The sequence below is a fragment of the Hemitrygon akajei genome, chromosome 22 (genome assembly GCF_048418815.1).
Source record: "Hemitrygon akajei chromosome 22, sHemAka1.3, whole genome shotgun sequence".
Taxonomy (NCBI): Eukaryota; Metazoa; Chordata; class Chondrichthyes; order Myliobatiformes; family Dasyatidae; genus Hemitrygon; species Hemitrygon akajei.
Genome location: NC_133145.1, coordinates 34,806,820 through 34,830,322, shown reverse-complemented (window position 1 = coordinate 34,830,322; position 23,503 = coordinate 34,806,820). Strand labels below are relative to the sequence as shown.

The 23,503-nt window shown below is 38.3% G+C and overlaps 1 protein-coding gene across 2 annotated transcripts in view; it reads left to right on the top strand.

Annotated features, from left to right (window-relative positions):
- Window positions 1-12,724: 12,724 nt before the first annotated feature.
- LOC140714619 (urotensin-2 receptor-like) overlaps window positions 12,725-23,503 on the top strand; it is a 28,838-nt gene continuing 18,059 nt past the window's right edge. The window contains exons 1-2 of one of the 2 annotated variants that reach the window (XM_073025973.1): window positions 12,725-14,337; window positions 22,746-22,937. In XM_073025973.1, the coding sequence (XP_072882074.1) occupies window positions 13,231-14,337 (1,107 nt within the window). In that variant the 5' untranslated portion in view covers window positions 12,725-13,230 and the 3' untranslated portion in view covers window positions 22,746-22,937. Of the gene's footprint in view, window positions 14,338-22,745; window positions 22,938-23,503 lie in introns of those variants that run through there. The other variant, XM_073025972.1, reaches the window with a different exon arrangement.

Here is a 23,503-nt window from a genome sequence, read left to right as displayed (position 1 = left end):
GCAAACCACAGGCTCCAACAATTCCAGAATCACATTCAAGAAGAAAAGCAAATGTAAAAAACAAAAAAGAAGTGAAATATATGGTGTCATGATCTATCTAGTGTTACATACCCCGTAACTGGGTGTCTGACCAGCAGAGTAAGAAGAATCCGTTGGAGTCTGGTGGTACCAAACTAAAGGTGTTTATTCATAAACTACACAATACAATATCAAAAATGCAAATATACATATAAAACAAGTTAGCAGTAATAAACCTAAAAGTGTAGGAATAATAATAATCAATAATAAACAAGCTCTATTGATGTCTAGGGGTAAATGAATTGTCATAGGAAAGTATAGAGTTCAGTTCATAAATGCTGAAGTAGTTATGGTTGTTGTATTGAAGTCGTTGGAGAGAGAGAGAGAGAGAGAGAGAGAGAGAGAGAACGAGAGGTAACAGCAACAGTTGCGGCAGGCAAACCTTTTTGTGGCTTTCTTAATCCGTCGTATCGTTGTGGTCATTCAGTTATGACCCCTCTGGTCTTCAGCTAGACCATTCTTCTGTGGTGGACTCATCACTCTGGCCTGAGTGGACACACACACACAAGTCCCCACTGGCCCTGCTGTAACACTGTGAGCTTTACTGACCAATCTCCTGGTTCGGTCTTCGAAGCCCCCACCTTTCTGTGGGTTCCCAACACTCAATCAGTGTCCACTGGTGTGTCTGAAGGGTGTCTCTCCAGACCTGTCTTTTTATCCCCACTCATGGGGTCTCAGCTATCCATCAACTCTGAATGACCGTGTCCATCAAATCAGGCCACACCTGCTATCCCCTGAGGAATGTTAACGAGCAAAGTGAAGTCCTTGTAGTCAAAAGTAAATAATCCAAGAAGAGTCATAATACAGTAAATCAACAGTCTCTCTCCCCCTCTTATCTGTAGCAAATGTTCTTGTCTGGGCTTTATCTCTCTCTCTCAATAGTAGCATAACAACAGCAATAGTTTGTAGTTCTCAGGAGGGGGGTTGGGAATGGATAACTCAGCACCCCATTGACCATCAGGTCTGTTCATCACTCATAGCACTAGAAGATGTCGACATGGGAGCATTGTACACAGGCACCATCTTGACTGGAAATCCATTTGTTTCATAGGTGAATGTGCACACATAACTGACATAAAGCATCATGGAAGCCAGGAGAGTTAGCTTGTGTACAGAAATGGAGTTAATGCTTCAAGTCATCATAATGGAGAGTAATTTTAAGGTGGAGAGAAAGGGAGAAATTGGGAACAGAACTTATGGAAATGTTAAACATGCAGTGAAAGGAAGGTGAACTTAAATATAAAATAAAGGATGACAATACAACATAGCAAAAGTATTAGAACTCTGCTGTTGTAAACAGCCAGTGAATAATTTAGCAAGTACTGGCCACATACATAAATCATTGCCCCAGACGTTCCTGGCATTGTTGCGTTGCGCATCCACCCCTCAAGAAATGAGCATCTAGTTATCATGGGGTATAGATGTAGAAGGTAACCACTGATCAATCATAGTGTGTAGTATATGAGAACTTAAGAGCATAAGTAAAAGTCAGAGTCGGACATTAAATCCATTAAGCATACTCCTTTGTTCAATAAGGTTATAAATGACTCTTTATTTTGCTCCACAAATCCTTTTGTTCAATCAGTGTCCAAACATCTAAAAGCATCAACCCAAAATCCTCTGGGAAAGAAAATTCTACAGGTTTACAATTTTTTATTAATTTCTCCTCAATTCAGTCCTAGCCATTTAGCCAGGAATGACGCTCTTCGTTTTCCATGCAGCTTCTCAGCAACTAATCTGTTAATCTCTCTCAAAACCATCTTCACGAGTTAATCTTCATGAGATTAACTCTTATTCTTCCAAACATCAGCAAGGTTAACCAACTGTATTTAATCTGTCATAGAGCAAACTCTTTATTATAAGTATCAGTCCTTTAAGTCTAAATCCCCAGCAACTCAAAGTTAAGTATATTATTCTTTAGCTTCAGGGTCACCTGGTGTCACTGAGCCCTGTAAAAATGGAGCAAGTCTTCCATAATTTAATCATGTTGTCCTACAAAATATGCAAAGGGTTTAACAAAATTAACAATGAAAAGGTTTGTCATCCATAAGGCAGTGTTCAAATCCACCCTGGCTTTTGTTCCATGCAGTCAATGATATCTGCTCCAAGCAATTATATGTACTCCTATCTGAATAGTGAACTGGAGTAATATAAAATGGCAATTAGTTACAGTGAATTAACTTGACTGATCACAATTTAGACTGCTCACCAATTAAAATTCCTGAAAATATAAATTCCATAAAGTGATAATGTTCCAAATCTCCTAAACGTTTTAAAATATTAGTTAAAGAGTATTCTATTAAGAAGATCAGAACATTGCAATACAGCTTACTACATTTTTACTTATTGCTGCAGGATTTGTAGTTAATATTCATTGAGGCTAAAACTGCTCACAGATCACAGATGTTTCCTGACCTCAGACTTCCAATAAAGAGACGCATAACTGTGGTGTGTCTCTTCAACCAATTAGATTGGAGAATAATTTCTAATAAAGTCTAAGCCATAAGGCATAAAACAGATAAATTAATTCAATATTAAACATTATATGGAAAATTAAATATGAAACAGAAAAATATGGGAAGGGTTTCTGCCCGAAATGTCAACTGTACTTTTTTCCATAGATGCTGCCTGGCCTGCTGTGTTCCTCCAGCATTTTGTGTGTGCTGCTTAAATATGGGAATTGTTAATTTCATAATTTTGTTATTTTCCTGCAATAATGAGTTTCTTAAGGACTGAAATTTTACAACTGCAAAAGTAAATGTTTGCTGCTAGAGAATGTTCGATATCTCCCACTTCTGATCAGATCATTAAAAATCTTTTTTTTATGGTTGCACAAACTCTAAACCTCTGGCATGTGTAGTGGGTCACTGGTGAATTACTTTACCAACTACAGGTACTTTAATGATAAGTCTATCACCAATCTGCCCAAGTTCAAAAAAGTAGACAAATATTTCTGGCTTTCCGTATTCAACAACAGGTCAGAAATTGCCAGGGACACCTTGCTGATTTAGTCCACAGTACTACTAACCAGTACTTCACTAGTTGTGCAAATTGATAATCACTATCCACTAGAACTATGTCTTATAATATCACCTTCAGTTTGTTTATGCCAAGTTATCTCAACAGTGGCCAATCATCTCTGATGTTAATTTGTCTGTACTTTAAAAGAGAAGCAAAGGAAAATTTGATGAAGTTATTTTTTTCTATGCATGAAATAGAAACTAATGTTTCAAAACCATTGAAATGATAGTCATAAATTCATAAAAACATAGAGCAAGAGAACATGCCAGTCAGTACATTGAATCTATGCCAACCATTTTACACTAGTGCTAAGCAAGTAATATGTATTCTCCCCACATCCCTCCCACCTCCAACAGAACCACATGTTTGTCGTGCTTGGAGGCTTTCATGCCTCAATGACCTGGAGAGCAATGTTGGCTAGAGTCAGGGCTTTACGCTTTGGCTCTTGGCTGGGTCACCCATGCCTAACAGGTTAAAGGGTAGAGGCCAGACTAAGAGTGGTCCACCAGTCCTCCAGGTTCAGGGGTTCAGCTCAGGGCCAACAACCCTGACTGGTAAAACAAAATTGTTTTGGAAACAGCAATGAAGAATTGTTCTACATCTGAGTGCAACGGTACTCCGGAGTCTCCACCTGGGACTTCCATGACTAATATTAGTGAAAAATGCGAGCAAGCTATTGACATGATGAAGGATGTCTGAACACCACCAGAGATGGAGGATCTTCATTGTTGCCCCAAATCCCAGCGGTGTAATGGGCAGAGAGTAAGTAAATCCTTATCAACTCCTTTCCAGATTCTGCCACTCACCTCCACATCAGGGGCAATTAACACTGGCCAGTTTACCTACAGCTAGCATTGCCTTGTGTTAAGGGAGGAAATGAGAACACATAGAGGAAGCCCCTCCTTCGTAGGAAGAAGGCATAACTCCATACAACGCATTGACGACTGCATTAGTGTCACTTTCTATTCTCACACAGCTCTCAGAAAGTCATTGAGTTATAGAGTCATTGTGTAGTATAGCACAGAAATAGACCCTTTGGCCCATCTAGTACATGCCAAAACTATTTAAACTGCCTAATCCTATCGACCTGCACTGGGACTATAGTCCTCATTCCCCTACTATCCATGTACCTATCCAAACTTCTCTTAAACATTAAAATTGTGCTCCCATGCACTGGCAGCCCATTCCACACTCTCACTACCCTCTGAGTAAAGAAGTTCCTCTCACTCTTAGCCCATGACCTTGGGTCGTAATCCTACCTAGCCTCAGTGGAAAAGGCCTGCCTGAATTTACCCCATCTGTACCCCCTGATAATTTTGTATACCTCTATCAAAAAATCTCCTCTCAATCTTCTACATTCTAAGGAATATGGACCTAACCTATTCAATCTTTCCATATAACTCAGGTCTTCCAGAGACAGCAACATCCTTTTAAATTGTATCTATACTTTTTCAAACTTGTTTACAACTTTCCAGTAGGTAGGTGATCACAACTGCACACAATACTCCAAATGAGGCCTCACCAACGCCTTATACAACTTCAAGGTAACATCCCATCTCCTGTACTCAAAACATTAATATATGAAGACCAATGCGCAAAAAGCTCTCTTTATGGCCCTATCTACCTGTGACACCTGTATTCCCAGATCCCTTTGTTCTACCACACACCTCATTGCCCTGAGTAAGACCTACCCAAGTTAGTCCTACATACTGAAGTGCAAAACCTCACACTTACCTGTATTAAGTTCCAACTACCATTTTTCAGCCAATTTTTTCAACTGATGCAGATCCCTTGGCAAGCCATGATAGCCTTCCTCACTGTCCATGCAGACTTAGTGTCATTTTCAAATCTGCTGATTTAGTTAACAAAACAACAAAGGACCCAGCACCGATCCCTACGGCACACCACTAGTCATAGTTAGAGAAGCAACCCTCTACCACTACCCTCTCTGGCTTCTCCCACAAAGCAATGTCTAATCCAATTTACTACCTCACCTTGAAAACTCCATCTCCTTTGCTGCGCATCTGCACTTTGCTCTCACTTTCAAATGGTCTCTGCTGGACTTACTGCTCCATGAACACCACGTAGCCTCCAACCTGATGGCATGAACATTGACTTCTCTAACTTCCATTAATGCCCCTCCTTACCCCATCCCTGACATATTTAGTTGTTTTTTTTTCTCTCTCTCTCTGCCCATCACTCTGCCTGTTCTCCATCTCCCTCTGGTGCTTCTCCCCCTCCCCCTTTCTTTCTCCCGAGGCCTCCCGTCCAATGATCCTTTCCCTTCTCCAGCTCTGTATCACTTTCGCCAATCACCTTTCCAGCTCTTAGCTTCATCCCGCTCCATCCGGTCTTCTCCTATCATTTCGCATTTCCCCCTCCCCCCACTACTTTCAAATCTCTTACTATCTTTCCTTTCAGTTAGTCCTGACGAAGGGTCTCAGCCCGAAAAGTCAACAGTGCTTCTCCTTATAGATGTTTTCCACCAGCATTTTGTGTGTGTTGTTTGAATTTCCAGCATCTGCAGATTTCCTCATGTTTACTGCTCCATTTTCTCAATTTCTTCATCTCCATTTAAGGAGACAGGTTAAAAAAGTAAGGACCAAAGAGAAGCAGAAGTGGTGTTTCAGCCCCCAACATTTCCCCTCCACTATTTAATATCCTGGTCAATCTTTTCTGCAAAACACCCATTCCTTGGTATCTTCAAAATCTAAAAATCTGTGGATATCTTTTCTTTAACTATGCTGACTGAGTCACCACAGCCCTCTAGAGGACAGTATTTCAAAGATTTACTACCTACAGGAAAAATGAAACTTTCCTCATTTCACTGTGATCCTTGGTAAAACGTTTTCCCTGCATCGACCACATCAAACCCCAAAAGAATTTGTGCATTTCAATGAAATTTCTTCTCATTCTTCTAAAAGCAATTCTGTAATAGGCATAAACTCTAGCAAATATCTTAACTCAAGAGTGAGAATGTATTGAAGTTCTGCTTATTTTAGATGGCAGCAAACTAAACAGGGAGCTATAATTTCTTATCTGCAAAGAACAACTAAAAGGCATCACTAAAGACATGATAAAAATGAATCTTTTCATAGACCCGTTAAGCTCTATACCAATAATATATTTTATATTGTCTCAGAATACATTTTTAAAAACAATTGCATATTATGCCTCGAGCACTGAACAATCATGTTTGTTTGTTAACATGTAGCAGAATATGCATGTAGTGATGTTACAGGGGAACTCAGGAAAAGAAGAAAATAGGCAGCGATGGGCAGCTTTGAATGTGCAGGTATTATTCAGAATTGCAGCCAACTTATTACATAAAAAGAAAGTTGCTTGAAGCTTTTAATAACTGAAAATGCAGATTTTGCTAAACAACAATGTAAACTAAAAATCACTTCAAAATTGAATAACTAAAAAGAATAAATTTGCATATGTTGTGATATATTTACAGCTTATTTATAGCATAACTTTAAAAAGCATGAATATGAGCATATGCACAAATATTCAACCTCCTTTCTATTATCAGAAACTAATTTTAGAACATAAGACTGTGGCATAGGGACAAAATTAGCCCTCTCAGCCCATCGAGTCTGCTCCATTACTCCATCATGGCTGATTTATTATCCTTCTCAACCTCATTCTCAAGGAACTCCCGGTAATTTTTGACACCCTGATTAAAAAAGCCTCCACCTTAAAAAAGCCCAGTGATTTAGCCTGCACAGCCATATGTGTCAAGGAATTCCATGGATTCACTGCCCTCTGGCTGAAGAATCATTTTCTCATCTTTGTTCTGACTGATTGTCCCTCTATCCTAAAGTTGTGTCTTCTGGTCCTAAACTCCCCACTACGGGAAATATCTCTCCACATCCACCCTTTCAATGTTTGACAGGTTTCAATGAGATCTCCACCAATTCATCTAAGTATAAGCCCAGAGCCATCAAGCACTCCCCATATGTTAAATCTTTCATTCCTGGGATTATTTTTGTGAACTTCCACTGCACCCTGTCCAATATCAGCACATCTTTTCTCAGATAAGGAACCCAAAACAGATCACAATATTCCAAGTGCAGTTAGACCAAGGCCTTAGTAAGCCTCAGCATCATATCCCTGCTTTTGTATTCTAGTCCTTTTAAAATGAATGCTAAAATGCATTTGCTTTCCTTACCATCAACTCAACCTACAAATTAACCTTTAGGGAATCCTGCATAATGACTCCCAAGTCACTTTGGTGTCTCTGATGTTTGAATTTTCTCCCCCCTTTAGTAAATAGTCCACACATTTATTCCTTCTCTCAAAGTGCATGATCGTGCACTTCCCTACATCATATTCCATCTCTCACTTCTTTGCCCATTCTCCCAATCTGTCTAAATCTTTCTACAGTCTTCCTGCTTCCTCAACACTACCAGACCCTCCATCTATCTTCATACCATCTGCAAACTTGGCCACAAAGCAATCAATTCTTTCATTCATATCAGTGATGTATAATGTATAAAGAGGTGGTACCAATGCCAACCCCTGCAGCACACCGGCACTGGTCACCGGCAGCTAACCAGAAAAGCCTCCCTTTAGTCTGACTGTTTACCTCCTGCCAGTCAGCCAATCTTCTATCCATGCTAGTATCATTCCTGTAATAGTATTGGCTCTATTTTGTTAAGTAGTCTCATGCGTGGCATTATTGTCAAAGACTTTATAAAAATTCAAATAAACAACATCAACTGACTCTCCTTTGTCTATCCTGCCTGTTATTTCCTCAAATAATTCCAACAGATTTGCCAGGCAAGATTTCCCTTTAAGAAAACCACGCTGGCTTTGGCCTATTTTGGCCTCCCTCCCTTCTTAAAGAGTGGAATGACATTTGCAATTTCCCAGTCCTCTGGAACTATTCCAGAATCTAATGATTCTTAAAAGATCATTACTAATTCCTCAACAATCTCTTCAGCTACCTCTTTCAGAATCCTGTGGTGCACTCCATCTGGTTCAGGTAATACACTTACCTTCAAGATTTCCAGCTCCCCAAGGACATTCTCCATAGTAACAGTAATGACACTCTATTCTGCCGCTTGACACGCTTGCATTTCTGACATTCCGCTAGTGTCTTCCACAGTGAAGAGGGAAGCAAAATACTTATTAAGTTTGTCTGCCATTTCTTTGTAATCCATAAATACCTCTCCAGCATCACTTTTCAGTGGTCCTATACCCACTCTCATCTCTATTTTACTCTATTTGAAAAAAGACTTCTTGTATTCTCATATAACCATTTAGATGCTTTTTGTTGGCTTTTAAAAGTTTCCCAATCCTCTATCTTCCCACTTGGTTTTGCTATATTATATGCTGTCTTTGTTTTCCCTTGTCAGCTAAATTTGCCTCATCCTCCATTTAGTGTTCTTCATCATCTTTGGAATGTATCTTTTCTGTGCCTTCCAAATTGCTGCCAGAATCCACAGCCATTGCTCTCTGCCATCATCCCTGCTAGTGTTCCCTTCCAATGAACACTGGCTAGCTTCTCTCTCATGCCTCTGTAATTCCCTTTACTCCACTGTAAAACTGATAGATCCAGCTTTAACTTCTCCTTCTCAAAATGCAGGGTGAATTCTATCATATTATGATCATTGTTCCCCTAAGGGTTTCTTTACCTTAAGCTCCCTAATCAAATCTGGATCATTACACTATGCCCACTCAGGAATTGCCATTCACCTAGTAGGCTTAACCATAAGCTGCTCTAAAAGCCAACTTGTTGACATTCCACAAATTCCCTCTCTTGGGATCCAGTACTAACCTGATTTTCACAATCTAGCAGCATATTGCAATCCCCCATGACTATCGTAACATTACCCTTTTTACATGCCTTTTTATATCTCAGGTTGTAATTTGTGGCCCACATCCTGGCTACTGTTTGGAGGCCTGTATATAACTCACATCAGGGTCTTTTTACCTTTGTGCTCTCTTAACTCTGCATGCAAGGATTCTATATCTTCTGATCTTATCTCAAATTTGATTTCAAATTTACCGAAGTGCTATCCCACACTTTCTGCCTACCCTTTTCATACAACGTGTATCTTTGTATGTTAAGTTCCCAACTATGATCCTCTTTCAGGTACAACTCAGCAATGTCCACGGTATCATACCTGCCAGTGTTTAACTGCACTACATGATCTTTTGCTCTATTCCGTATAATTCATGCATTTAAATAAAACACCCTTCGTCCTGTATTCATCAGCCTATTTGCTTTCAAAGTTCAAAGTAAATTTATTATCAATACATGTATATGTCACCACCGGCAATTTGAGATTTGTTTTTTTGTGGGGATACACAACAAATCCGAGAAATGTAACAGCTTGGACAAACAACCAAAATACAGAGAACAACTATGTGCAAATATGAAAGAGAAAAAAAGTAAATAAGCAATAAATATTAAGAGCATGAGATGAAGAGTCCTTGAAAGTGAGTCTATAAGTTATGGGAATAGTTCGTGATGGGGCAAGTGACATTCAGTGAAGTTATCCCCTCCTGTTCAAGAGCCTGATGTTGTGGGATAATAACTGTTCCTGAACACGTTGGCTGTTAGTCTGTCCTGTTGGGTGCAGTATTCCATCGATTCTCTTGTGCTTCTTGGTTTGACTGTGTATGGCCACAGAAAATGAACGTCAGGTTGGAAATGATGATATATACGGTATGTACTTTGATAATAAATTTACGTTGAACTTTGAAATGTAAGGTTGAAAAGTGTGTGTGTCCTGAGGCATTCCTGATGGCATCAGTGAGAAGAGAGACTGGCCTGGGTGGTGGGGTCCTTGATGATCGATGCTGCTTTGCTGCAACAGCGCTCCATGTAGTCGTACTCAATGGTGGGGGAGTTGGGCTTTATGCAGGATGGACTGGGCTGTTCCACTACTTGCTGATTTTGGCCCCCCGTTCTACTTTAACTCATTCCATTGACTACAATTTTGCACTATCATCTCCCTGTCCTTCCTCACAGTCTCACAACACATTGTTCATCGTTGTATACCAACTGCCCCATCTTCAGCCCTATCAGTCCCATTCCCAATCCCCTGCCAACTTACTTTAAACCTTCCCCTACAGCTCCAGCAAACTTGCCCTCAAGGGTATTGGTCCCTCTAGGATTCGGGTGTAACCTGTCCTTTTTGTACAGGTCATACCTTCCCCCGAAGAGATCCTAATGATATAGAAATCTGAAACTCTACCCCTGCATCAATTCTTCATCCACACATTCATCTGCCAAATCATTCTATTCTTGCCCTCACAGGTGTGTGGCAATCCAGAGATTACTACCCTGGAGGTCCTGCTTTCCAGCTTTCTAACTGAATCCCTATATCGTCTCTTCAGGACCTCGTCCCTTTTCCTGCCTATGTCATTGGTACCAATTTGTACCATAGCTTCTGACTCCCTCTTTAAAATGCAATGTACCAGATCCGAGACATCCCTGGTCCTGGCACCTGGGAGACAACATACCATCTGGGGGTCTCTTCCACATGAACAGAATCTGCTGTCTGCTCCTCTAGTTATGGATTCTGTTCAAACACAAAGCAAGAGAGCATGTATCTGAGAAATTGTGATATCCCTTTTCCACAGAGCAATCAATAGTTCATCTTCAACATTCATCCCACATATATTTTTGTGCAGTAGCAATTAACACCACACATAAGAAAGCAATAGACTGTATTTGCATGGAATTAATGGAAATGCTTTATAATTGGAATTCACAGAAACTTGTGTTTCTGTAGGTTGAGAAATAATTGATCAAAACTGCTCACTGTTTTGAAATTGGAGTTGGTCTAAAAATGTTAATGACTATAGGCGCTTTTAGATGGACAGAATTTACCATGTATTTTACAAATAAGCATTAGTGAAATTGAGTTGGACTTTATATTAAGATCAGGACAAAATTAATTATAATTGAAATCTATTTTATAATTAAGTGAGAACTAAAAAGAAAGTGCAGAGATGTATACTTCGGGGCAAAATAAAGATCAACAGAAGCTTAGAATTTGCTGAAATGGGGAGGCTGCCAATACGTGAAGCTATAACCAATTAAAACTAAGAGCAAGCTCTGGTGTCTGATACAGTGCAGTTAAAATCAGAAATTCAGAAACTACTATCAGTGATACCATTTTTCGCCACAATGTGCGCTGTTGTAGTTTTCTCACATGGAATCAGCACCGAGCTCTGTTCTGGTGTCAAATTCAACAAGTTCAATATTACTATTACCATGAAATCTGTTGTATAAAAAATCTAGTTCAATCAAACGAGATGAACTTGAATCATGTGCTAAGCCCTAATTAGTGCTAAACAACATTGCTCCCTGAAAAGTTTATTGTACAAGTATGGAATCTCAGAAAATTAGCAAGAGGTGATATTGTTTCAGTTTATGTTTCATTGTAAGATTGTATACTCTCAATTAATTCCACATATATAATCTTTATTACACTTTTCATTTGATAAATAAAGTATGATTTGTATTAACTCTTCTTTTTGCACCTTCTGTGGTTTGCAACCTATTGAAATTTCTAAATATAATTGGTTAATTGGTTAATGGGGGGGGGGGGGGGGTGCGGTCGCTGAGACTATTATCATGTGTCCAGATTACATGGGAACAAGTTCAACTAGTTTGTTACAACCTGTAAAAAAAATGGTTGTGGGGAACTTTGAGTAAATGCCAATCATTATGTTTTCATTATTGAATTAAGCTCTAAGCAATTATTATTATAGGTTCAGATTAACATAAAATGTAGTCATCTCTACATTGTGGATTGAGAAAAGAGTTTAACTATTGTGTTGCTCCTCCACATTGTTAACTATAAAGTTGTATTCTCAGAGGGCAAATTAGTATAAATCTGCTTTTAATATATGTTTTGAAGACTGCACTAAAGGCAACGGGAAAGAGACAGCGTCCATGCGTGATTGCTTACACAGGGCCACTATATTATTGAAATATTACATGAGACTCCTTATTGCGATGACTACTTATCTGCAGGTTTCGTGGACGGGGTTGAGAATCAGATCAGTTAATTTGTTAAATTTATAATCGCTCACAATGATATGCAGCAAATATAACTATAAAATAATCCTGGATATGAAGGGCGATTTAGAGAGATCAATTGGAAAAATCGGCGCATACACAAAATGTCAATAGGACTTCGTTTTGTGTTGAATGATTAATAAATCAATTGCAGGAATTGTTTTAAAACATTGCGCTGCGTGTTGGAGTGAGGACGAGAATGTACAAACTGGTATTATAACTGTATGTGACCAGTGGTGCCCGTATTGGAGAAACAATTAATCTATCCAACAGAATCATAATCCCGAACAACATCAGAGTATTAGATCATTTTTAGCATCAGCGTAATCTCCAAGAAAGACTTACTATGTTAAGAACATTATGTAGTATTGCATAGGATGGCAGAATATCGATTTCCTTTCACAGAATTTTATTTATGATCCAAAGAATATATCTCCAAATAACGGTAAAACAGCGGTATAGCATTATATATCAGGCATAGGAAATGCTTGAACAGGTTTGAGTAATATGCAAGAATTTCCAAGTTTCCTTCTTGGAATTTCCTTTCTGCTTTTCACATTACAGTATAAATCTCCTGTCGGAATAGACGGAGCTGCAATGTGCTTGCGGTACGCCCATACACACACGTTGCCGCTTCTTCTCGATTACTATTGACTGGAAACAGCGAACGCAAGTAACAAATGAAAAGCACCGCTCGGATAGTTGGCGTTTGAAAAAAAAAGAGGGGAAACGAAAATCTGCGTCATCGGCGACATAAATAAGCGATCATCGGGGCAAGGGGAAAATCTCATCAGGCAGCCCGTGGGAGCCGGCAACCGGGTAGCCGTGCCTGTTCCACTGGGCAGCGCTGGCACTGACTCACTGGTCCTCGGCCAAACCACACAGCCCAGAGAAGCATCTTCAAGTCTCCGTGGACCCATGACCCCCGTTCACGACCAGTCTGCAGGAAGCTTCGCGTCTGACTGAAGGTTCATCCGACGTTGCTTTATCGAGAGAGAAAATAAACTTTTTTTGCGCAGAAGAAGAAACTTTGAAAGAGTTTAAGGTGATTTTCTGAGATTAGAGTGGAGGTGAATTTTACAGAGATGGCCAGTGACTCCGGTACTCCCGAGTGGAGCAATAGCACCGACTCCACCAACGTGTCAACGACTGACCGGATGCCAGCAACGGATTCAATGGAAGAGCTGGTGGTGATCTGTTCCATTGGGACCGTCCTATCCCTCATGTTCATCGTCGGCGTGACGGGGAACATCTACACTCTGGTGGTGATGTTCCACTCGATAAGGTCGGCCGCCTCTATGTACATCTACATCATCAACCTGGCGCTGGCTGACCTGCTCTACCTCTCCACCATCCCCTTCATCGTCTCCACTTACTTCTTGAAAGGTTGGTACTTCGGGGACATCGGCTGCCGGATCCTCTTCAGCGTTGACTTTCTAACCATGCATGCCAGCATCTTCACGCTGACCGTGATGAGCACGGAGCGTTACCTGGCCGTGGTGAAACCCTTGGACACGGTGAAGAGATCAAAAAGTTACAGGAAGGCCATTGCCGTTGTGATCTGGCTCGCGTCCTTGCTGCTGGCACTGCCGATGATCATTACCATCAGGCTGATGCGGACCCGAGGCAAAAACATCTGCTCCTCCACCTGGAGCAGGCATGTCTATGGGATCTACCTTAGCGTCTTGTTCACCACTAGCATCCTGGCTCCCGGGATAATCATTGCGTATTTGTACATTCGGTTAGCCAGGACTTACTGGGTGTCCCAGGTGACCACTTTCAATGATAAACAAACAAGGCGCTCGCCCAACCAGAAAGTCCTCTACATGATCTTTGCCATCGTCCTGGTCTTCTGGGCTTGCTTCCTGCCCTTCTGGGTGTGGCAAATGATCGGCCACTATCAGCCCCCTCTCTCCCTGATCCAGAAGACAAAGAGCCACATCAACTACCTGATGACCTGCTTGACCTACAGCAACAGCTGCATCAACCCGTTCCTCTACACGCTGCTGACCAAGAACTATAAGGAGTACCTGGGGAACCAGCACCGGAGTTTCAGCAGCACTGGCTCCTTTCACGGGAGAAGCCACCGCTTCCAGCGCTCTTGCCGCCGCTCTCTTTCCACCAGCAGCCAGCAGAACACCGAGTCCATGACTCTCAGCCAGATTTCCGGATCAAACAGTAACTGCAACTAGGTAAGGGCGCAAGAGCGGCTTACATCTCGGAGATCGGACACCCACTGCATCCCTTCTCCTCCCAACCAATATCCACCATATCCTGCAGGCGTTCGAGTATACATTGCACACTTTGCAGTTCAATGCATTTGGATAACTGTTCCTGAAGGACCACTTAATCAATTTGAATCTGTAGGAATCAATTTCCCCGCGAGGCTATTTTAACGCGAAAGAAAGTATGTTCATAATTTGGAATCCCTATTCCATGGCTGGGACAGGTATAGAGCCGAACTAGCTTTAATGTAAAATTATAGTTTTGGAATCACGATATGGGAATATGACCATCTCCATCCAGTACACAATGTATAATTCTCATTTCCAGGATAAATATGTTTATGTCAATAAAACTTTGGCTAAAATACTTTTAAGTTACAAGAATTTAATTGCGCTAAATGAGAGTGGATAATTCAAACATAATTAAAATACTCAGTTTGTTTTAGAAATAAATAACTTAGCATGATGCTGTGATCATCCAGTTTTGCCACTTATAATTAATATATACCAACATAAAGAGTTATGAAAACAATAAGCTCTGACCAAAAGGGAATAATGCCAGTTTTGGGGGACACTTAAATAATAGGAAATCAAATCATTACCAATTTCAGCATTGGAATTTGGGATGATTTTATGGGTAATTAGGGGACTAATGTAATTAGGACCTATCAGTTAATAAAACTAAAAACTTTATGGACCGGCACATAGCTATTCAGTCTCTCCACCAGATTTAGCATGATCTCTTATGCCTGCAGTATTCCCATATACAGTATAAATCCAAAAATTTTTGCAATTTGAGTTTTTTAGAACAATATGCATTAGTAAATTGATTTATCTAGCTTCTTATGAGCCATTACAACACCAAGTGTAGACACTTTGAATGATTGCAACAACAATTAAAGAGGTAAACAAACGGAGAAAACTTAAAATAACAACTTACCTTTAGCATCTTTTAAAACATATTTAATGAGCAGTAGTAGGAAGTAACTAACCTGGAGCTATTTAGTAAGGTTTGTTAATTCACCGACAACTGACTGAACTGAACAAGCAGCAAGATAAGTTTATGAAACTGAATTGTAATTATGTGGAGTATCCAAAATTACATGAGAGTCCAAACAGAATGTTGATAAATATTCAGAAATGCTGTGTTATTAGTAATAGTTTTCCATTCAGCAGTAAAACAATATAATGATTTTTGTTTTTGCTTTATAAAACAAGATAAATTCCATGCTATTTTTGCATATTCCAGAGAATAGTTTAACTGCAGAACAAATTGATCCATATGTAAAGTTAGTGTGCCAAGAAGATGTATTGTCACCTATTTCATGAATCCAGCATATATCTAAATATAGACTAAAATCAACAGATTAACTGACAAATGGCCAAAAGCTACTAGAAAAATAATCAGTTCTAGAAATCTCACCTCAGGGCTACCTTTCCCAAATCAAGTAACTCACCAAATACAGCAAAGCTATTAGTAAATATAGAATAGTGACTTGGGTTAATTAACAGCAATCTAATTTGTGTTTACAGTTATCATTGACTCCCAACACTATTACTTCATGAATTAATCTATTTCTTATAAACTCCAGCAGTCAGTTATTCATGCATCAAAATTAAGATTAAGCTGAACACGTAACGTAAAAGGAAAGGGTTTCAACTATTCTTTAATAAGATTAATTCCTTTGTTTATTTTTCTCTCATTCTTAGTCTATAAAGTTTCTCTTAATTCATGAGCAAAACTGTGGTGTTTTTCTCACCACCTATAAGAAACCCTTAACAGACTTTAGCCTAAATATAAAGCACCAGTCTTCGGACTTTTATTTAAAAAAACATAGTTGAAGAGTAAATTTAATGAGCAGCACAGACGGAAATTTGAAAATCTCATGGAAGAAATGTGGTTTTATTCTTGTTTAACCAAGGTAATCTAAGGTCTTATTGAGAAAAAAAAAGCTAATGGTACAGTAGAACACAATCAACAAAACTCTGTCAAAATAATTTGGAATGGTACAGGGGAAAATATTTAAGATTTACCTATTATGGAGTACAGTGATACTTAGTAGACATTTGAAGTGGTAAATCTATCTGTGATAGATTATAAATGAAATATTGAAAATAATTTTAGTTCATTACATCATTGAGTAAGTTTACCGTTGTAAGGATGGAAGTATAGCAAATTATTTGCCAACCTGTTGGAAACATTTTTTTTATTCCTAATAGCTAGAGATTTTGCTGTATAGATTCATAAATTCTACTACAAAGACATCAAAATCATTTCAATCAATCTGCGTTGAAATATCCAAAAGACTGATTTTTTTCCTCTAATAATGCTTGAATAAGTAAGAAAATTTGAAACTAAATCGGAACAAAAGTTCATGGAACCTAATCAGGCAAGGGTTTTCTTGTACTGTATGTTAATATCAATTTTTGATTTTCCATATGAGGTGTAAGTAAAGAAGATATATGGTCAGTTTTACTCTTTAGTGAAATTTTACAGTTATTTAATTAATAATGGACAACAAACATCATTTCCTTCAATTACATTGTTTCTGCTGCATTAGAATTAGAGGCAAAATGAAGTAAATTTTTTATGCCAGACTGTTTAGGAGATTTGTAATTAATTTCTTAAACAATAAGTATTTTGGGGAAAATTAGTTGATCAGAGATGGCTGCCATGAATTTGTAGAAGATAACATATCTAAGGAATCTAGTTGGCCATTTTTGAGGAGTTAAATAACACAAAAGATAAGGGAGATTTAATGGGTGTTATTTATGTGGACTATCAAATGTCCTTAGTTAAGTTTCAATATAAAATACTAGGAGTCAAAAAAGGACATGAGACAACTTATTAGATTAGTTATGGAAATTGTTAAGAGGAGACCGAGTTTAACGATAACAGGTAATTTGCAAAGTTGGCAGAAGGTGATTGGTAATATCTCCTCAGGATTTCTTCAAGGGCCTCAGTTTTTCACGTGTATAATTAATCACTAAGATGAAGCAGTAGGAAGCTGTATCATCTAAGCTTGCTTACATTCATTTATGTCAAATTGTAAAGTTTATGTCTCATTAGAGAATTCAAATCTCTGCTCCATGTCTGGACCAAGGCTGTGTTGCTTTTTCATCTTTACTTACCACAATGAAACCCAAACTATGTGTTAGTCAGGCAAGTAATCTTACATCACTTCTGATGATTAAGGGTAATGTGGTTGGGTGTTAATTTGCTGCTTTGCAAATATTCCATTTTTGTAAGAGGGACAGATGTAAGAAAACTGGGGAGACCATGGTTCTGCAACTGTGAAATTCTAGATCAGCATTAGCATACTCATCAATTTAGTGTTTGATGTCAGAAACTATTAATGCAAAATCATACTTACACACTTGCCCAAAATCACATAGACATGAAAAGCAGTTTCAAATGACCTGCTGAGGAAATCTAACAGTGACCGGAGATCATGCAAATTTCACACAGGCAGCAGGATTAAAGCAGGATCTCTGGTCCCAGGCAAAAAGTTTGAAGGAAATCTGGAAATCTCACTAGCAAAGGTTTGTGCAGCCAGAACATTAGTGAATTCTAAATTCTAGATTGATAAACTTTAATTCAGCAAAGTTATTAAGGATGATCTAATTGTGTCATTAAAACTGATATACTGGTCAGTCGTGATCCAACTAAAGTGGTGGAATATGTTTGAGGGTCTGATACTCTAGCTCTGCTTCTGCACTCATCCAGTTCATAAATCTATTGATGCATTGATAGTGTAATTGGATTTTGTTCCTCCAAATGACTTAACAATCTTTAAGCAGCTATTTTTTCTGACTACATAGGTTATAAAGACATAGTATACATGAAATGGCCATTCTCCAACTTTGGCTCGGTCTCAATCTTCTAATTGCTTATGGCATTTTATCACACAATCTAGGGGTAAGGTGCTACAGTGTTTAAACCATGGGACTAACAGCCAGACATCTGAATGATTGACTGAGGGTCATGGGTTCAAACCAATCTGTTGCCATTAGAAAACTTAAAATCAATTAATTAAATCTGAGAGTTTGTGAATCACAAACAAGAATGTTCTTTTCAATAGTTTCCAAGAAAGTATTGGATTGTTGTACTGCTCTATACGTGGCTCCAAACCTGTAGCAATGTGATTAACTCTTACCTGTGTCTTCAATTCAAGAACATTGAGGGAGGGGCAATAAATGGCTAGTATTGACAACAATGGCTGCATCTTATAAATAGTCCTGTCAGTAAGGTTAACAGTTGTTCTGGACTACTTCTATTACGGGTTCATACTCACTGAGTAAAAGATGGAAGCTGTGTAAGTAAAGGCACACATGGTCTTAATTTGTATTTTAATGTGCATTTTTAATTGTTTTCAAAATTTGATCTCAATATACTATTAGTCACTGGTGCATGCTGACTGTAGTCTATCTGGTGTATTGTAATAGAATCAAATAATTAAATTAACAGCAGGACAGAAATGCAGACTGTTGGAAATGTGTGAATGTCAGAATAAGATTAAGAATCAAAGGCAATATTTTTTTATGATGAATTTTGAGAGATTCTATTTATCCATAACTAGCTCATATTTCAAGTCAGATATGTACATAATTGAGAGGCAAATGCCACAAATAAATGATAAATGAAATTTGAAGAGATGAACACTTGTTTAATTGAGAAGATCTGACATGATAGTTCCAAAGTGATAGGGATAATAAAAGGGAATTTGCATTAGAATCTAATGGTCTGTATTTTAGTAAAGTCACCTCTTTTATAGAACTCCATCCATCTGTAAAGTAGTTGAAAGGTCGTGGCAAAAAGATATCTGTCTTTTCAAAATATTTATTTTCATGAAAATGGGGGGAAGAAGGCCAACCCATATAAGTATTGTCTTGGAAAATGAGAGCTGATAGAGTGAATAAGGGTAATTTTATTATGATTTGTAATAGTTTGTGATCAATGTGTTTTCATGCATTATGAAAATATGCAGGGAGTGAATAACAGTATTTTAAATTAATTGCTCTTTTAGGGACCAATTATTTATCCTTGCAAATCAGGATTTGTGATTATGAGATTTAGCTTTAGTTCAAGTGGTGAAATGAAGCAAAACTACTGGAAATATTCAGCATTTGTGGAGGGGAAATGCTTCCAATTAATGACCTTAAATCAAAGAAAACTTAAGAGACAAAAAATGTTTTGAGTTACAGAAAAGAATGGGGGAAGTTAGGGCAGAGGTGATGGTGAGTGTTAGCTGGATGGATATAGAATAAGCAAAATGGACGGAGAGGCAGTAGGAGAATGGAATAACAATCATGGAAGTGGATTCCGCTGAAAGAAGCTGGTAAATCATATAATGTATGCCTGCAGGAAGATTAAATTCAAAGAGACGAATAAAATCTCAAATTACTGGAAGAGGCGAGAAAAAGATTAAACACCAGTAATTTGAAATAAAAATTTGATTCTTTGCTGAGTCAACAAGGCTGTAATGTGCCTAATCAGGAGATAGAAGGTTTCTTAACCTTACTTCTTCAAAGTAAGAAGACTAAGGTGGGTTAAAGTAGAAATAGGATGGTAAACTAAAGTGGTCATGGTCACACCTTCAGACTAAATGGAATTATTTGCAATATTAGTACATTTGGGATCTCAGTCTGTGAAATTTGCTAAGGCACAGCATATTTGCAGTGCCAGTGAGTGCAGTGTCTACTGAAGGTAAGCATCATAGAGCAAGAGGGTGATTTCATTTACGATATTTATTTGTTTTACTTATCTACCAGATTTTATTAGTTTTTTAGTTTTTATTTGCAAAAGTGAACAAGTTGTATAAAGTGATAAACATGTAGCTGGCCATGTGGAGCTGGTTGAAGTCGGTCATATTGGATAATAAAAGACAATAGGTCAAGAAAAGGCACAGCCCCACTTGTTTTGGCATTATTAATATTGGTTTATTATTGCCAAATGTACAAAAATATAGTGAAAAGTTTGTCTTGCATATTGTTCATGCAGAGCAAAACAGGACACAGAGCATTGAGCTAGAATAAGGTAAAATGTTAACAATGCAGAATAAAGTGCAAAATCTACCATAAAACTGTAAGCCTCACCTTGAGTATTGTGAACGGCTCTGGGCTCCTCATCTAAGAAAAGACATGCTAGCCTTCAAGAGGGTTCCAAGGACCTTCACAAGATGATTCTGGGAATGAAAGGGTTATCATACACAGAACATTTGATGACTCTGGGCCTGTACTTGCTGGAATTTAGAAGGATGAGGGGGATCTCATTGAAACCATTTGAATGTTGAAAGGATGTTCCCCATGGTGGGGGAGTCTAGGACAAGAGGGCACAGCCTCAGGATAGAAGGACATCCATTTACAACAGAGATGTGGAAAAACCTCTTTAGCCAGAGGGTGGTGAATTTGTAGAATTTGTTACCACAGGTAGCTCTGGAGGCCAGAACATTGGGTGTACTTAAGGCAGAGATTGATAGGCTCTTGCTTGAACACGACATCAAGGGTCATGAGGAGAAGGGCAGGGAGTGGGGCTGAAGAGGGGGAAAAGGGGTCAGCCATGATTGAATGGCAGAGCAGACTTGATGGGCCAAATGGTTTAATTCTGCTTCTATGCCTTATGGCCTTATGCACTTATAATGAGGTAGATTGTGAGGTCGGGAGTCCATCTTATCATACAAGAGGTTCATTCAAGTGTCTGATAACAGTGGTATAGAAACTATCCTTGAGCCTGGTGGTACATACTCTTAGGTTTATGCTTCTCCTTCTCGTGGGAGAGAGGAGAAGAAAAGATATTCAGGGTGGCTAGGGTCTTTGATTATGCTGGATTTAGGGAGGGGAGGATGGTTCCCCTGATGTGCTGAGCTCTATCCACAACTCTCAAGTTTCTTGACGTGCCAAGCCATCTTGCATTAATTGCAGTTGAACAGACATGGCAGAGCAGATGCTGTGTGACTGCTGCATTTAGATGGAGCTGAAGAAAACCGTTCTCATCTATGGCAATGACATTTGTAGTAAATCTCTGCAGCATGGGGAACTTCAGCTCATATTGGAGATTGAATTCAAGATGTCAACATTGCATAGTATCATGGAGATGGTGATTATCTGCACACTTTATTCCAGGTGGCTGTAACACCTTTTAGATTAAGTACTGCAGAGCTAGTCAGTCCAGAGGGACAGTAAGGAATAACTACATATCAACCCATCACAGAAAACCAGGAGTTGGCTGGAAGATTCATTGTACTTGTCCAGCAGATGTTGTTCAGCCTGTGTGAACAAAAGCAGAATGGATATACAAGTATGGAGTAAACAAAATAAGATATCAAGACAGAGCAGATAAAAAGACAAAATAAATGAATTAATAGCACACATAGAAATAACTTGTACAATCCAGCAACTGTTATGGAAACATGGTTGCAAAATAACCAATTTTAGGAATTAAATATATTAGAAGAGATGTGGAAAATGGAAACAGGAGAAGTAGCTTTTGTGTTGTTGTTTATACATCCCCCATATTCAAGCATATATAAAAGACAATACAATGGAAAAAATGGAGCATGATCAGTTTGATTGCAGCTAAAAAAATACCAGGGATATAAAATAATGGAGAGAGTTGTACGTAAGCACTTAGACAGTAGTGGTAATCTGTGGCATACAGTAGTTCACATTATCTTCCTTACAACTTTGAAGTGAGCTATTTCAGCCCTCCAAATCAATTTCTGCCCGTAAGGTTTAAGCTGGCCAATTCCTCAACTAGTTGTCCACTGTGACCTGTTCTCCCCTTCTACACTCTCCAGATGCTACTATTAAGGGACAATTAATAGTGGCCACTTATCTTACCTACTGCATATTTTTGCATTGTGGAAGGTAAATTAGAACAGATGGAGGAAACCCATGCAGTTGTAAACTTGGACAGAACGAGAAGTCAAGATTGAAATTGGGTTGCTGTGCTATGTACAAAAAAAAACAAATAAGTTAAACATATATGTAACAAAGGTGAAACTAATGTCGTGAGTTCTCTTAACCTATGTATAGAGTGGGTAAATTAGCAATAATCACGCAGAAAACAAATTTATGGAATGGCTTCAGGATCAGTACTTTGAGGAAGAAACAAGCGATCAGGCTATTTTTTAAACTGTATAATGATAAAGGATTAATTTGTATTGTGTATCTTAAAAGGCATATGGAAGAATGTGTGTATAAAGATTGAAAGTGATTTAGTTAATTCCAAAACAGAATCTAAAATCTAATCAATGGCCACTATATAGTATGTTGTGTAAATTGATTGTGGTAGATTGGGAAGCTACATTAAAAGGCTAGACTAATATTCAAATTATTAATACAATATTTCATACTAAATATATATTCCTTTATAGAATAAAAGAAGTGGTCCAGAAGCAAGAGAAAATAAAGAGAATATCAAGCAAATAAAAACTCTAAAATGAAACACAAAAAAAAGTTGTAAGCCTAAGGATTAAGAAAATTTCAGAATGCAACAAAGCACCAACAAAAAGTTGAGAGAAAATCAAATTTAACAATAAGCTATCTAGCAAGAAACATTAAGAGGTCTATAAAGCATACTTAAATATGTAAAAAATAGTATCAGCAAAAAGAGAATCCCTTGCAAACTGAGAATGCAGAAACATAATATATTGGGAAAGGAAATAATGACTGAGAAATTAAACAAACATTCATCCAGAAAATGTGGAGAACAATAGATAGAATGAAGAGCTAAAGAATATACTAATGGTACAAGAAGTAATATTAGAAAATTTAATAGATTGAAAGCCTAAAAATAGTCAGATCTGATGACCTGCACACCAAGAAGAGATGGCAGATGTATTTGTTGACATTCCACAGATTTGGGAATGTTTTGCATAAATTGGAAGGTGTAAAAATCACTACCTGCTAATTAAGAATAGAGGAAGAGAGAAAATGGGATGTTCCAGAGCAGTTAGCTTGGTAGTAGGGAAAATGCTAGAATTTATAATTAACAAATCTGTACCAGTGCACTTAAATTAATAAAAGGAATGAACAATGCCAGTATAGATTTGTGTAAGAGAAATATGTATGACATATTTGTCAGTTTTTTGAGATTGTAACTAAGAGAGTAGATAAGAAGAACGAGTAGATG